At 32.8% G+C, this 16,032-nt stretch overlaps 2 protein-coding genes and 1 pseudogene across 4 annotated transcripts; all 3 read left to right on the top strand.

Annotated features, from left to right (window-relative positions):
- Positions 1 to 5,667: 5,667 nt before the first annotated feature.
- Positions 5,668 to 7,414, top strand: LOC145058722 (basic leucine zipper 19 pseudogene; annotated as a pseudogene). Its single transcript, XR_013686496.1, has 2 exons — positions 5,668 to 5,954; positions 6,231 to 7,414. The product of XR_013686496.1 is annotated as a basic leucine zipper 19 pseudogene (transcript).
- Positions 7,415 to 7,687: 273 nt separating this feature from the next.
- Positions 7,688 to 11,629, top strand: LOC145058582 (uncharacterized). Of its 2 annotated transcripts, none has more exons than XM_079006496.1 (18): positions 7,688 to 7,909; positions 8,247 to 8,351; positions 8,439 to 8,521; positions 8,630 to 8,714; positions 8,822 to 8,908; positions 8,998 to 9,059; positions 9,150 to 9,331; positions 9,409 to 9,469; positions 9,567 to 9,744; positions 9,864 to 9,902; positions 9,992 to 10,053; positions 10,140 to 10,176; positions 10,299 to 10,348; positions 10,438 to 10,507; positions 10,679 to 10,754; positions 10,995 to 11,074; positions 11,161 to 11,229; positions 11,298 to 11,629. In XM_079006496.1, exons 1-18 carry the CDS (start codon positions 7,835 to 7,837, stop codon positions 11,349 to 11,351), a joined length of 1,455 nt encoding a protein of 484 aa, XP_078862622.1. In that variant the 5' UTR covers positions 7,688 to 7,834; the 3' UTR covers positions 11,352 to 11,629. The 2 variants fall into 2 exon arrangements, with proteins under 2 accessions (XP_078862622.1, XP_078862688.1); XM_079006562.1 differs by lacking the exon at positions 7,688 to 7,909 and adding an exon at positions 7,982 to 8,114.
- A 2,708-nt stretch (positions 11,630 to 14,337) lies between these two features.
- Positions 14,338 to 15,555, top strand: LOC145058487 (uncharacterized). Its single transcript, XM_079006410.1, has 2 exons — positions 14,338 to 14,973; positions 15,153 to 15,555. The coding sequence occupies exons 1-2, from the start codon at positions 14,413 to 14,415 to the stop codon at positions 15,249 to 15,251; spliced, it is 660 nt and encodes a 219-aa protein (XP_078862536.1). The 5' UTR covers positions 14,338 to 14,412; the 3' UTR covers positions 15,252 to 15,555.
- The last annotated feature ends 477 nt before the right edge of the window (positions 15,556 to 16,032 follow it).

Here is a 16,032-nt window from a genome sequence, read left to right as displayed (position 1 = left end):
ATGTGACGTTTTTTAAACACACATAACTCATTCGTTTTAAGTATTAGTCATTACAATTTTAAATTATCAATATTGTGTTTTTTTCAACAATAGTTTCTACCGGTATTAACCTAGTTATATAATAAATTTGTATGACTTCAATTTAAACAAAAAATTTTAAACATGATAGCTTTCAAAATAATACAAAGATCATTGTCAATTGAGGTGAAACAAGATTTGGTTAATTCTTAACATGCTCTTTTATTTATTTATGCGTAAAAATCTCAACAGATTATCCAATATTACAAAAATGGAAAATAAATTTAATTTGACTAATTCCATGGTATTCTCAAAGCAAAGAAGTTGATGTACAAGCTTGATTACACATGAAATCAATGCATATTTTCTTATTGTTTGGTCAAACATGTGGAAACCATTTGAAATATAATAAATGAGCTAAAGCATGCACATATAAATACTTTTTTGTAATGTCTAAAACAAATGAGTGTTACTTAAATCATTAAGTTATTAATCATTTTTATATAATAGTTGTTACTCCCATATCAAATTAAATTTGTATAAGTTTGATGATAATATTACATTTCAAACTGATGAGAACTAGGCTAATTTTTTATAAGTGTTTGAAGTTGACTCAATAATCACTTTCATAAACAATAGTCATCGGTCAATTTCAACTGAGACTATATTTTGCAATGTAAAAGAAAGACATATGTCTTGTCAATCAGAATTAAATTGTGATTAGGTCAATCGTAGTCACCAGTTAGATTCAATGCAAAAGAGGATCTATCCGGTTCAACACTCAAGATTGTCATCAAAATAGATCTAGCTAATCTAATTAACATAATAAAGAGATCGAAGACCTTGGCAGTCAGGATGCTCTTAACTCCCAAAGGAATACAATTCTCTCATGACAAAGCAATTATAACTGCCCACTCCTATGAGATTCTTCCAACCTCTCACATGATCTACAAAGTAGGGTATATAATTATCAACTACTTATCGGTCTAATAATGTTTTGTGTGCCAATTTTGTGAGATTTTAGAGAATTCACATGTTGTAATTATTAAAGAGTTATTAGATTTTGTAGTATGAAATGTGTTCTTTAATGTAATTCCAATTTGATTTTGGGAATTCCATGCGATTGCAATCTTTGAACTAAATTGAAGATTCTAGGTCCATAAAAAAACTATTTGTTCAATTTTGTTATATTTACCATTTTTACAAACATATTTCATAGCTTTTGATCTAAGAAAAATATTTTTCGCATATCAATATTTTTATCACACTCTTAAAAGAGACTTTCCAACTAAATACATCTTAAAAGGACCTTATTATCATACAATTATGTTAGGATATCATAATATCTAAAACATTCTAAGAAATTATAGTAATCTTTGCAACTTCGTACCTAAACATGTATTTTGTACCATGTCTTAAAAATCGGTTTTTTAGTTGAACCGTTCTGGTGACAAATTTTTGGTTCAACCGCCTGTTAAATCAATAATTTTCCTCTGTCTCGAAAGTATTGACGTAATTCACCTTTGTGTCTTGAATGTGTGGTTTACATGCAACTTTGTTGGTGGTTAGAGATAAATAGAGCCAACACTTACGCATTCGTCGCATCGTTTTTTTTTGTCACTGGCTTCAACCATTCAATTATAATATCAAGTATCTCGAACGTAGGGCACACTATTGTCACACCCGATGCTACAATAAGTTTGGTTCGTATAGGCTCTGATATGAAAGGATGTGTAATTAACTATGAGAGGAGAAAACCGAAACGATTATGAAACACTCAAAATTCACTAAGAAAAATCTACATTCTTTCATGAACTAGTCTCTATTTTATATAATTTTCTCAAACTCGTAAACTCTTCACTTCATAATTCAAAGACTGTTAACACATATCTACTCTAATAAATGAATGTTTTTTGGCACATGTCCTCTTCTCCTTCATTTGGACACATGACATTTTCTAGAATTTTTAAATTTTCTATTTTCCACTTGTCATTTTATTCTATTTTTCATTTATTAAATTAAAATTCTACATTTAGTATGTAAGGTAATATATATGTAATTTATTTATTAGAAAGAGTTTATATATGTAATATATTCAATATATTAAAGCCACATTAATTTTAATAATTCAAAACTTTTCTCATTTTTCTTATAAATTCAAACTTTTCAAATTGTTAAAATTTAATATTTGTTTATTTTTAATTAAATTCATGTAATGCATGGGTCTTACACCTAGTTTATAATAAAATTAAACCCTAAAGACTCGTACAAAATTAGGAAACTATTTAACAGTTAAATATGAGAATTTAGTAAACAAAAAACCCTATTTTTTGTGAAAAAGATACAGCTCATTTTGGTCCAAAAGTCTTCAAAAACACGAGCCCATGAAGCCTGATCTTGCACCTCACATTGAATGATCCTTACTTTTTACAAAACCAATCGTAGACTGGATTGGTGGCCAGGATCACGATTGACTGATGTTTGATTGAGTCTGTAGTCTGTACCATGAGCCTAGTGTTCACCCAGTTTGTTCGATTTCTATCTCATTCGTTTTTTTCAAGACATTCTTTCATCAAATATATATTTTGATGTTTCATTCACTCATTTTTCAAAAAGGTTAAATACACCTACTCTTAAAAAATTAAATTTGATTTCGGACTAAGATCACTTACAAAATAATTGCATCCTACGGCACTACTAATTACTAAACACAAGCTACTTATATCTTAATATTAAACAATCGATTGAAAGTTGATTAGTAGAATATGAAGAGGGTCCCGCTCGACGTGTTTCCTACTTTTACTCATTCATCACACACATGACACATGCTTGGAGGATTGTACGTCGGCCTTTGAAAGATCCCAATCCCGGCAGAAAATTCAAATGTTAAATTTTTCCCATCATATATATGTATCAAACGAACGGCATCTACTCCTAATAGCATCTTGACGTTGACTTTGCCAAGTCAAAATCACAATATTTTTTTATTTAATTTCGAAATTGGTTCATCCATGTGGCCCAATCTGTGATTGCGGCCTTCCTTATATCCCTTTTTGGTATTTTCTTACATTCTTTTAATGTTACAAACAAAATGTTATTTGATGTTACTAGAATTTCACATTTGCATTATTAATATTTTAAATTTTCTTTCTAATTTTAAGTTATATGCAATGTTTTAAAAACCGATTTGAATTGGTCGGTCGAACTCGTTGGATCTAGCAACGATTTTATGTTTATTTTCTGAACCGGAATGAATCAACCGGTTTTTACAAAAATCCGGTTGAACCGGTTAAAATAAACTGATTGAACCGATTAAATTAAATAAAAATACATTGAAATGAATCATTTTCATAACAAATTTTGGTTTTTTCCACTTCAGTTTAGATTTATTTGAATAAAAACACATGTTAAATGTTATAAAGTTTATTAATGCACATTGCAACATTTTCATAACAAAAATTATAAAACCGGTTGAACCAACGGTCGAATCGGAAATCAGTCACTATACCGGTTCAACTAAAAAACGATTTTTAAAATATTGGTTATGTATTTCATAATATGATGACCAATACTATTTATATATAAATAAATACACATTGAAATGGATTAAACTAGTTTCCATTTGTCCATTGATTATTTATTTATCGGAAAATAAAAACAAAATTATGTGATGCTATCATCATTTGTTTATGTTTGTTACACAACACATATTAATGAGTTTACTTTGTGAGAGTACAATAACTTATTAATCATCAACAATTTTGATGAGTTATGCTACAAATTTTTTATGAATGTAATTTACGAAACATGCCATAAACTATGCCCACATAAAGACGCGTGGTCGAGGCCAAATAGGTTCTTTGTTTCTATAACCAATGTTTCTCGTTTGAGAAAAAGGAAACTACAATACAAAAGATAATTACTATAACTTATATATATTTTAAAGAATAATAAACCCTTAATGGCTCCATGGACATATACGAAAAGAATTTTCCATAAAAACAAGATAACAAATCCGACTTTCGTTTCGAAATACTTGTTTTCTTACTTGTCAAAAACCTAAAAAGAAAAAAAATTGTTTGTATTATTGCATTTGTTTGTTGTGGTTTGCTTAAATTTTATCGGTGCGCCGTTTTCATCGAATCTAATTTCTAGACGGCCCCCTTTCACACCCCTAAACTCTTGGATTGGTTCATAGGACGTCCCTATTTTTTTTTTCCAATTCATAAAGAAAAAAAGCTTTTAACTTTTGGAGAAAAAAATTCATCGTATGATTATTTTTTGCATGTACTTAATATTGTAAGTCCGTAACTATTTTCTTGCATGTTCTTAATACTGTGTTACATCTTTAATCATACATAACTCATCTTGTAAGTTGTAACATATAAATATATGGCTTAAATACGAGATCTTGAAGTTATTTTAAACAAATATTAGCTCTATAATATCTTATAAATTCGTAATAAGTTATTTGCCATAATTTATTGATACGTATAACTTATAAATTATAAACCAATTTTTTAACTAGCATATTTAAAATCTAACTTTTTGAGAAATCAAATATTTTTTGTTGGTACCCATATTTCTACCTATCAGATCAAAACAAATGTTAAAATTAAAAAGATTAAGAGAAAGAATTAATAAATTTCATATGTTACTATTTTATATGAACAATAAGATGGATAGAAACCAACATTTTAAAAATCGTATTTTTTGTTGAACCAATCTGATGACATAAAGAAAAAATGTTTTAACTTTTGGAGAAAAAAATTCATCATATAATTATTTTTTGCATGTTTTTAATGCTATAAATTCGTAACTATTTTCTCACATGTTGTTACATCTTTAATCATACATAACTCATCTTGTAACATATAAATATATGGCTTAAATATGAGATCTTGAAGTTATTTTAAATAAATATTAGTTCTATAATATCTTATAAATTTGTAATAAATTATCTGCCATAATTTATTGATAAGTTTAACTTATAAATTAAAGACTATCTTTTCATATTTAAAATCTAACTTTTTGAGAAATCAAATATCTTTTTTGTTCGTATCCATATTTCTACCTATCATATCAAAGCAAATGTTAAAAATAAAAAAGATTAAGAAAGAGAATTAATAGATTTCATATGTCATTATTTTATGTGAGCAATAAAATGAGTAAAAACCAACGTTTTAAAAGCCATATTTTTTGTTGAACCAATCTGATGAAAGGTTCACAGTTCAACTGTTTCGACGATTGGTCAACATGGTTTTTATATTTCTCATTTTTTTTATATAACCAAAAATTTGTCATCCACAAGTCACAATGTTTTATATAAAATGGACAAAACTTCAAAAATGGTCCCTGTGGTTTTCAAAGATATCAAGTTTAGTCCTTAAGTTCAAAAAACCTCACAGATGGTCCCTGTGGTTTCAAAACTTTTAACAAATGGTCCTTCCGTCTAACTCTGTCAGCTTTCTACCGTTAAGTGAGGGGCATTTTCGTCATTTCAATACACAAGGACCATTTATGAAGTTTTCTATTACTTTTAACAAAAAAAAAAGAAAAAATAAATAAAACTTAATATGCAAGGGGTCCCACCCCACCCCATCTCTCTCTCTCTCTCTCTCTCTCTCTCTCTCTCTCAACCAAAAAACATCTTCTGACCTTCTACTTTCCGAGAATCTCCCTTTTCCCACAAGCCTATTGATGAAACTTCCTCACAAAAACTAGAAATTCTGATCTTCATGACCAAATATCTCTGCAGAGAAGCCTCGATCTTTGAACTGGGAGTTTAGGTAGCGAAACTGGCAGCAACACGAGCGGGGATGACCCCATTTTTGCCTTCCCATCATCGACTTTATTAGTCAAAAGGAGTCGGAGAGATTAGGTGGAGTCCAAGATGGTGCTTTCACGAAGATTTCCACCTCCATTAACGACGATGAGTGAGTCTAAATCGAATTGCTTAATTACTCAATTAAGTTCACTCAATTCTAGGGTTTCTTTATCGGTAAATTTCTTCAATCGAATTGGTCAATTATTGTGTATTGATCAATTAGACGATTACAGTTGAATTCTGTTGCAATTCTTAGCATATCCAGAGATAATCTCTAGATGATTACTTGATTAGTTACCATTTTTTGTGGCTACTTCTCTTTAGAGCTCAATTTGCATCAAAATTAGTTTCTGCGTTGATTTATCTTCATTATCTGTGTTTCTAGGGTTTATAGGTTACAAATTGGAAGCAATGGATGACGGAGAACTTGATTTCTCCAACCACGAGATATTTGTGGGTGATATCCCGAGCAGTGGTTCCATGAACAGCTTCTTCGATGAAATCTTCAACGACACACACACACGTGTACTCATAAGCACACATGTAACCCTCCGGGACCTGATTACCATGTCCACACCAAAATCCTACTTGCTACGAGCGATGACGACGCTGAATCCTCCAACAAAAAAGGTAAGAATCGTCCATCAGGAAACCGGGAAGCTGTGAGAAAGTATCGTGAAAAGAAGAAGGCGTGTGCTGCTTCATTAGAAGACGAAGTAGTTAGATTGACAGCATTGAATCAACAATTGATGAGAAGAGTTCAGAGTCAAGTAGGATTAGAAGCAGAAGTAGCGAGGCAAAAAAGTTTGCTTGTGGACATTAGAGGGAGAATCGATGGAGAAATCAGATCTTTTCCTTATCAAAAACGCCACCATCCGGTGGGTAATCAGAATTGGTAATGGCAAGATGGAGGCAAAAACCTGAAGAGAGAGAGAGAGAGAGAGAGAGAGAGATATAGAGGACCCCTTGCATATTATATTTTATTTATTTATTATTTATTTAAAAAAAAGGAATACAAAACCTCATAAATGGTTCCTGAGAAGTGAAATGACAAAAATGTCCCTGACTTAACGGCTAAATGGTAACGGAGTTAGCCGGAAGGACCAAATGTTAAAAGTTTTGAAACCACAGGGACGATCCGTGAGGTTTTTTGAACTTAGGGACTAAACTTGATATTTTTGAAAACCACAGGGACCATTTTTGAAGTTTTGTCTATAAAATGTTATATTTTTATGTGTTTTTATTCAATTTAACAGGTTCAATCTGGTTTTATTGGTTCAATTTAAACGATTCAACAACGTTTTTGTAAAAATTGTCAGGTTCATTCTGATTCGTAAATAAACATAAAATTTGTGTTAGTTGAACTTTTCTCTTCTCCAATTTTGAATTCAATTTGTTTAACAGGTACGTTGAAACCGGTTTTTAATATGCTATTTAATTTCTCTTATTTTATTTGATTAGAAAAAATGCAAACATGTTAAAAATATAAAATCAAAGCCGATTAAAGTGACCGAATGTAGTATCACCAAAGTCAAATACCTATATATTGGCATCAGTATCCATCCGATGAGACAAAACCAGCTATGCACAGATTAACTGCGGTACACCATACCACACATAATAAATACTCTGCTCGTCACCGTAAATTTCGTACCTTTTTCTTTCCGCCGAATCGAACTTTCTGAGAACGAAAGCTCTAAAACTGGGATTAAAGGGTAACTTCTGAACAGTTCAATTGTACCCTGTGCCTTGAAGTTTGTACATACACAGTAACTGCGTGTATAAGATATTCATTCAACAAGTGTAGACAGAGAGAACACGTAGATGAATATGGTCCGTGTATGGAATGAAGGACGCACTGAAGAACACGATAGTCTTTTTCACCACCGTCTCGTCACCTCTTAGTAACACTGTTGCAGTCTCTACTTTTCTCTTTTGATCCGCTAAGCAACTATTGTTATTTCTCTTTCGAGTTTGCTTTGTTTGTGAATGGCTACCGGAGAAGAATCATCGTCGTCTGGATTGAGCTTGGAAGGGATTAATGATGTCGAGGATTTCATTTGGGTGAGTTTCATTCTTTTTTGGAAGTATTTGAGTTTATTGCTCTGGTTATTACCTTAATTATGATTAATCGCAGAGGAAATGTTGTAATTGTCACTAATTTTGGCATACGACGAGTTCAATATGGCACGAGCCGGCAACGATTTCGGTTTCGATGTCAACTCCATAATCAATATGAATTTTGAGTTTACTTTGTTTATGTTAATTGGTAATTGGTAACAAGCTTCGAACAGTTTTTGCATTTGATAAGTACCAAATCCAAAAGCAAATTGGTTACAGCGAAGATTGCGGTTTTACAAATTGCTTGTTGAAATAAACAGTGTTGTTGGGAATAATGCAGGGGAATCAAGAAGAGTCGGCATCCATGTCATTAGGGCGGTTTAGTCATGTTTATGATCTCATGGATATGGGCAACAAAGCATTCAGAGAGAATCGTTTTGAGGAGGTAAATAATTGGAATCATTACTTTTCTCAAAGTGTTTGCATTCTTCTTCTGCTTTTCCAACAAAATTTATGTCAATTTGTCAATCAGGCTGTCAATTGTTACTCAAGAGCGCATAATATTCAACCAGCTGATCCTGTCATTCTTAACAACCGATGCGCTGCTTATCTCAGGTAAATATCTCAGATATCACTGTTTACTCTTCAATTACTTCAATAAAACTTTTGTGTGAAATTTCTCAAAACATGAACAATTTATATCTTTTGTGGAATTCCATCCAGGATTAGTCAGTTCCTGAAAAACAGGCCACCTTCTACATCTGAACATAGACCATTGAGCGGGCTTGATCCTACAATCCATGCTGGCGTACGTGATCTTTGTTTATTTTGTATGATCGAACTCATCCTTTTGTTGCTTTCTAAATTAACAAATCTTAAGGGACACCTTTTCATATCTCAACTTCCATTTTTTAGCTTGCATTGAAGGATGCTGATCACCTTATCAACTTGCGAAGCCAATCTGTAACTCCATACATATTGAAGGCAAATGCACTCATTTTAGTGAGACCTCTTTCTTTACTTTTTAATCACAGTTTATCCAACTCCTACAAAAACTAGATCAAAATTGAAATATAATAAGTTGTTGGCAGTTAGAGAGATTCGAGCTAGCTCGTGATGCAATTCTTTCTGGTCTTCAGGTTGATGCTTCAAGGTAATAATATAGTACGATACCTGTTTTACATTCTTTTGAACTTTTACTTCTTATATTCTTTTTTTCACTTTGTTAAAATTTGTTACACAGCAATGCTCTAAGAAATTTAGAAAGAATAGCAACCAATATACTTGGGAGGAGACTCCATGGGAGACCAGCACGTACAGATGATTTTGATTGCACACTTTGCTTGAAATTACTATATGAACCAATTACAACTCCATGTGGACACACTTTCTGTCGATCTTGCCTCTTCCAATCAATGGACCGAGGTTTGTATTCTTTCTGTTCTTTTCCATATTTATATCCCCATTTTGAGTCACTAATACTTTTTTGGTCCCTTAATTAGGTAACAAATGTCCTTTGTGCAGAACAGTTTTGTTTATTAGTCCTAGAACATGTGCAATAAGGTGAGTTTGTTTCTTTGTTTAATAGTAAGTTCATTAATTGTTTTATGGTAGTTACATTAACTGATTAATAAGGTGAATTGGTTGTTTTGGCTTTCAGTGTGACACTGAATAGCATAATAGAGAGGAACTTTCCACAGGAATTTGCAGAAAGGAAGTTGGAGCATGAGAGTTTGACAAACATGGGTCCTGATTTGATGCCTCTTTTTGTCATGGATGTTGTGTTGCCTTGTCAGAAGTTACACCTAAACATTTTTGAAGCTCGTTACAGACTTATGGTGAGTTTTAACAGATTCTATATTTTTGTCCTATTAACATCAGTCTAAATCCAATAACAGTACAACCTGTTTTGTTCTTTCGTGTCCCGTGTAATTTGACCTTTTGCGGTAAATAACAGGTGAGGAGGATTATGGAAGGAAACCGGCGAATGGGAATGGTAGATATAATTAATGTTCCTTTTCTACCCCTTTGAATTATTTAGATTGGTAAAGAAACTGACTCACTGTACTTGGGTGTCGTGTGTAGGTTATACTGGACCCCACAACAGGATCTGTAGCTGATTATGCTTGTGAAGTGGAAATCACAGAGTAAGTGTAGATGTCATCCACAAGTTTATGTCTATGTTAACCTAGTTATTTAATATAAATTTAATTACCCTTTTCTTTTCATGCAGTTGTGAGCCTCTTCCTGATGGGCGTTTTTTCCTGGAGGTAAACAGTTACATTATAAAAATGAATTACCTCTTTTTTTTTATTTGATCAAATTCATTTAATGTATAGTTACAGTTTTTTTGGTTAATTATACTCATTTTAACATTTCAAAATGCATGCAGGTTGAGAGTCGAAGAAGATTTCACATTCTTCGAAACTGGGATCAAGATGGGTGAGTATCATGATTGCTCTTGTTGACCATTTGACTTTTTCAAATAATTAAATTTTTAAGATTTGGGTTTTTGTTTTTTGTGTATGAAGGTACCGTGTTGCAGAAGTTGAGTGGGTGCAAGATTTATTTCCAGCTGAAGGAACAAGAGAGAAATATGATGCAAGTATTTTGTTTATTATGTTCATAATTAGTTATTGATGAAAACAATGCCATTCTTCAATTTTCAGTTGCTTCTTGTTTCTTTTCTGATTTAAAAAAAAAAATAGTATTTCGTCATTGATAATTAGTTGAAAATACTATTTAATTCTAATGAATTGGCAACGCGGACAGTTGCAGCAAACAACAAATAAAGTAGCAGCATATGCTCGATCATGGATAAGAGTGGCTCAAGAGGCAGCCCGAAGAGGTAATTATTCCATACAGATTCTTTTATATATATATATATATATATATATATATATATATATATATATATATATATATATATATATATATATTGTAACGTCTAAATAAATGATATTTAAAAAATATTTGGAAAATGACTACACTTTGGAAAATAGAAGGAAAAAAGTTAGGACTTAATGTTCTTTTTGTATCAAGTAAAAAAGAAACACCAATATATAGCTTACAAGATTAAGTGATACAGACCAAGCAAGACTCACGGAACTGCATAAAGCAGAGGGTTTGATGCCTTCAACAAGTGATCCTGAATCCTTCAGTTTTTGGGTATGATTTTTATGCATAATGACATTTTTTTCTTTTAGTTTATTAAAAAAACATGTTTTTAATTTGACGAGCAATTATTATTGCAGCTTGCTACCCTAACAAATCAGAGACCACTAGAAAGGTTGTCTCTGCTTCGCCTTAGAGATACAAAAGAGGTACTAATACTAAACTCACCTCTTATCAATTTGTTTATTGCAACTAATTAACAATTATTGGTTTGCAGAGGTTAAGAAGAGGGTATTTTTACATGAAAGCAGCAGAAGAAGAACAACAATGACGTGGATTTGGATTTGGATGAACATAAAGAGACATAATTACATTCATTTAATTCATAAAGTACAGTTTTTTTTTTTTTTTTTTTTAATATATAGCCAGTTCAACATTCTTTATTCCTCATGATATAGAGGTTCCAAGGTGAACAAACAATACACAGACAAACGGTAAAGAAAAATGCACAATCATTTTTGTTTTTTTATTCATTTTTAAGTTTATGTTGTAAAGAACAGGTTGAATCCTATATTATACGGTAGTAAACATACAATATTTTTTTTGGGATATTGTTATTGTAGCCCAACCAATTTTAGTATATTGGTTTAAAAGGTCCCTCGCGATTTTTTTTGCCTTTTAGGGGGACGTACTTGTGTTTTACCGTTTTAAAAAGGTCATTATCAAAAATATAAAGGGGTCACCCGGTGAACCCCTTCCTAATCATCAATTTTGATATGCCAAATGACATTTGTTCAACTTAAATGGTCCACATGGAGCCTATGTGTCATCCACGTTGATTTTTCCTTTATCTTTCACCAAAATTCAAAAAGTACAAAGAAATTCCGAATGAAATTAGAGGATGGAACATATCAGTGATGAAATTGAAGAACCGAAAATACAATGTTGACATAATCACCAATTTGAAGTTCAAACAAATAAGAGGGGCAACAAAATCAGTCAGATCGTCCGCCTCAAACAAGTCGTGCAACGTTGGCTGTCGCTGCATCCCCTCTGTCGAATCTCCTGTCATTTACGCTGGTGAAGAACAACGCTGCTTCGTCATTCCCACCCGCTTTCTCAACCTACTTGTGTTTGTCTCCTTACTCAACAAAGTGGAGTAGGAGTTCAACTTCCAGACCACCGGCAGATTCGTCCTCCCCTGGGATGTCGTTTTCTTCAAGGAGTTGTTGAACGTTCTGGAGAGACAAAAAAGTGGATACGGTACGTTAGATTTGGATGATTTTTTGGAGATGTTTTCCGATTTGGCCTCCGATTCATATTCTCTTTGTAAAAAAGATACAATTTATGACGCTCATATCTTCACTTCGTTGTTGTAGAAAGCTAAAGTTAGAAGGTTCACCTCTTTCCTGCCTGAGGTTCGACTCTCTTCGTTTTTTTCTCATTAGAGAACTTTGGAACTAGGGCTTAAATTGCAATTTTATATGTTTAGCGATTTAAGATTTGGGCTAGGGTTAGGGTTTCCAGTTTTGTGTATACATGGTGGATGAAGTTGAACAGATGCAGGAAGTGAGTGGAGATGGACCCACACACTCATCTTCATCTCACTCCATCAAACCTGCAACTCGATTTTGATCGAAGGTAAGAAGGTTGGGTGAACTATGTTTCTGCAGTACGACATGAAGAACAAGAGAGAGGAGGCTGTGAGATCGATTGGAGAGGAAGAGATAAAAAAGAAACCTGCGGTCGTTAAAACCCGGAGCTACAAATCGATTCATAAGAGAAGGAGGTTTCTCGAAGAAAAAAACTCACATGGATTATTCTTTCAATTTTAGCTTTTAAAAAGAAAAATAAAAAGTCAAATAAGCTTATTGTAACTGGTAAAACCGGCTTAAAATGTGGTCCATCCCTTTATTAGCAGGTACAACACAAGTTCATATCACTAAAGGCAAAAAAAATCGCTGAGGGACTTTTTAAACCAATATACTAAACATCGTTGGGCTATAATGACACCTTATTTTTTTCACAAATGATGATGTCTTTCTTATTTGAGTTGCCGATTATGATAAATTTGATTACGTTTATCAGCTACATTGAATGAAAAATGGTGACCCTTTTATAGTATGTACAACAATTTTATTTGGTTAATTATATTCGTACTCCCCAAATTGCTTATTAGAGGTACCTTTTATGTTTGACATTTTTATGAGGTAATTTTATACGAGAAGTTGACTGTATGTGCCTTATGATACTTTTTGCGAGTAAGGTTGTATCAAATCACTTAATTTTTTTTTTATTAAAGTCTGAATATCTTATTTAAGAAAATTGTAAAAATGGTCTGTCCATGTGTTTGTATTTTTCTTTGACTAGAGTGCAAAATAGTTTCAATTTACAAAAATGGTCCTTATCTCAAAGTTGCATTGTGGATTTGGTCCTTATTTTTAACTGCAGTCAAAAAGGCTTTTGTTTTCCCACCATTGTGCCCCTTATAAGAAGTCATTTCCATCTTTCCTTGGTGAGGTGCCAAAATTGCACTGTAGAGTTTTCGTTTAACCATGTCTTTTTACCCATTGAATCTCTTACAAAGCTCCCAAAAATTATGTTGGTGCTCTGCTACTGTGGGAATCTAGTTATGGTGCGCACATTGTGGACTTCATTGAATCCTTAGAGATGATTCTACTTTCTAATTCTAGCCCTAATTTTGGGTTTTACATGTAGCCTCATTGGATGGGTCGAGCTACCAATATACTTGATCTGTTCAAGAACATCAACACCTCAATGTTTTAAGATATCTCTATTGGCACATCATCCATATAAACGCCATTTATGTGAACTCTTTCATTACAAATACAATTGATTCTATATTATTAATATTGTATTAGGTGTATATTAATTGTTTATTTGTCAGTACAACCACTATTTTATTTGATCGGGGCTAAGAGCATCTCAATACATATAACCCCCTTACCACTCCATCCTCACCATTTCAGTTGCAACTTCCATTTTACAACTATTCAATACATACAATTCTCACATCACCCCACCTCACTCCACTCCACATCTCATTCTCTAATATATACAAAATTCATAATACCCCCTCCACTCCACATCATCATTCTCTAAAAACAATCAGTAATATTAAATCAAATTGTATTTGAAACTAATCAATCGGAATAAATTTTTGAATTTGACTTTTTGGTTAAAGATGATAATGTTTGGAAATAAATATTATTCATCAAGTATTGAAGTTTAAGCCTTTAAGGACTGATTCAGATATTTAGCAATAGTATAGGGACCATTAATGAAACATCGTCTATTTGCGCAACACATTTCATTATCGTTGCCTGGTTGGAAACTTGTCAAGGATGTAGCAAACTGTACTCAGCACACAAATGGCTGACGAAGAAGAAGATGTAGAAAGCACCGTATTTGGGCCTCCTGCTGCTTTAATTGAATGGGAACGACTCCAATTGCATCCGATTTCCGATCAATTTCAATTTCATTCTCAGTCTCAATCCCCGTCTTTATCAGATCCACTTGGAGGTAGAGAAGTATGGTCAACGATACATGAAGACAACCAACCACCCGTCGTATTCCCTCCAGTGAACCACGAAGGCATTCACCTTCACCTTCACCATCACCAAGATGTACGAGAAATCGACATCGAACGACCCAGACCACCGTCCCCTATCTCGAGACCAGCGGCGATGGGGGAATCCGTCGGAGTAAGGCGGTGGGATGGTGGACTGCAGGTTTTACGTTTCAAGTTTGCCAGCGTCATCTCGTTCCTTCGAAGTTTTTCTACGAGCAGAGGAGGGTTACTTCGGTCACACTTCCCGCTGGCGGGTTCAATGGTGTTGCTGTTGCTACTTTATTTGAGGTCCCGGCGCCGGCGAAGGTTGAGGCAAGACAGTATCATTCAATTGATCAGTGTTATTAAGGAGAAAGATGAGGTTCGTCTTTTTGTATCTTCTGCATCCCATCGACTTCTTAATTTTGTGTCCACCAGGTGTTTGTTAAAATGCCGAAGAGGACTATCAAGATGATCTTGACAAGATCTCACTGCATCATTGCATCTGAATTTAACAAAAATTCTTCCAAATCTTAACGATTTAACTCTTCGGTTTTCCAGAAAATAAATCAATTACTGCATCAGATCGCCCGAATGAATGAACTATTGCTTGCCACCCATCATGGAGTCCCCTTGATATCCAAAGCAGTTTCTTCCTGATTCAATTGGGCAGCAGATCAATGGTTTATCTGGGCATCAAAGCTGGAGATCTTCAGAGACTCATAGTTGATGCTGATTTCTCCTGTACACGATTCAACGTTTGCTAGCTTATCAGTTATCACACAAATGGTATTGTAGTGTAGTATTAGTTTGAAACTCGTTCTTGAATTAATGAATTTCCTTCCTCTCCTGTGTGTGGGTCGGTCTCTATAAAGAGTATGATAAGGTTATTCAATGATGGCTCAGTTACCAAAGTCGCCCAATATGCACCACTTTTAATTATATGTTTTTTTACCATATCATATATCATGTCTCCAATTATTCATTAAAGTTTTACATTTAATTTCTTTTATTTATTTTACGATATATATTATCTATTGTAAATACATTTGTTTTGTTTTATTAAAATTAAAATAAAAACACTTTTAAGTAAATCTGAAGCATAACTGCACCTAAAAGAATCTACAAAGTAAAATTTTAATTGCAAAAATACATATACTTAACACAATATTGAATCAGTATCGTATAATTAATAGTTTTTCACTAAAATAACCATATTTAAGTATCATATACAATTCATCAACTTTCTTTTTAGAAAATATCAACATTAACATTAAAAATATCAACAAATGACCACGATGACTGCCAACAATTATCACGAGTTAGCAACAATTTAATTTAGTTATTTTATGTGTATTCCCGTTTGTAAAACACAAACGAATTTTCAATAATGAAATATGGTTTTATACTTTAAGTGTATGTTTAACAAACTCGTTATCAT

The sequence above is a fragment of the Lactuca serriola genome, chromosome 1 (assembly GCF_051521515.1).
Source record: "Lactuca serriola cultivar US96UC23 chromosome 1, Lser_US96UC23_V15, whole genome shotgun sequence".
Lineage (NCBI taxonomy): Eukaryota > Viridiplantae > Streptophyta > Magnoliopsida > Asterales > Asteraceae > Lactuca > Lactuca serriola.
This window is presented reverse-complemented; position numbering and strand designations above follow the sequence as displayed.

Coding starts and splice junctions, on each gene's coding strand:
- LOC145058582 (XM_079006496.1), top strand. CDS start 7,835: ATGGCTACCGGAGAAGAATCATCGTCGTCTGGATTGAGCTTGGAAGGG. Junction 9,332..9,408: donor CTTCCAATCAATGGACCGAG/GTTTGTATTCTT, acceptor TCCCTTAATTAG/GTAACAAATGTCCTTTGTGC. Junction 10,177..10,298: donor ATGGGCGTTTTTTCCTGGAG/GTAAACAGTTAC, acceptor AAATGCATGCAG/GTTGAGAGTCGAAGAAGATT.
- LOC145058487 (XM_079006410.1), top strand. CDS start 14,413: ATGGCTGACGAAGAAGAAGATGTAGAAAGCACCGTATTTGGGCCTCCT. Junction 14,974..15,152: donor TTATTAAGGAGAAAGATGAG/GTTCGTCTTTTT, acceptor TCGGTTTTCCAG/AAAATAAATCAATTACTGCA.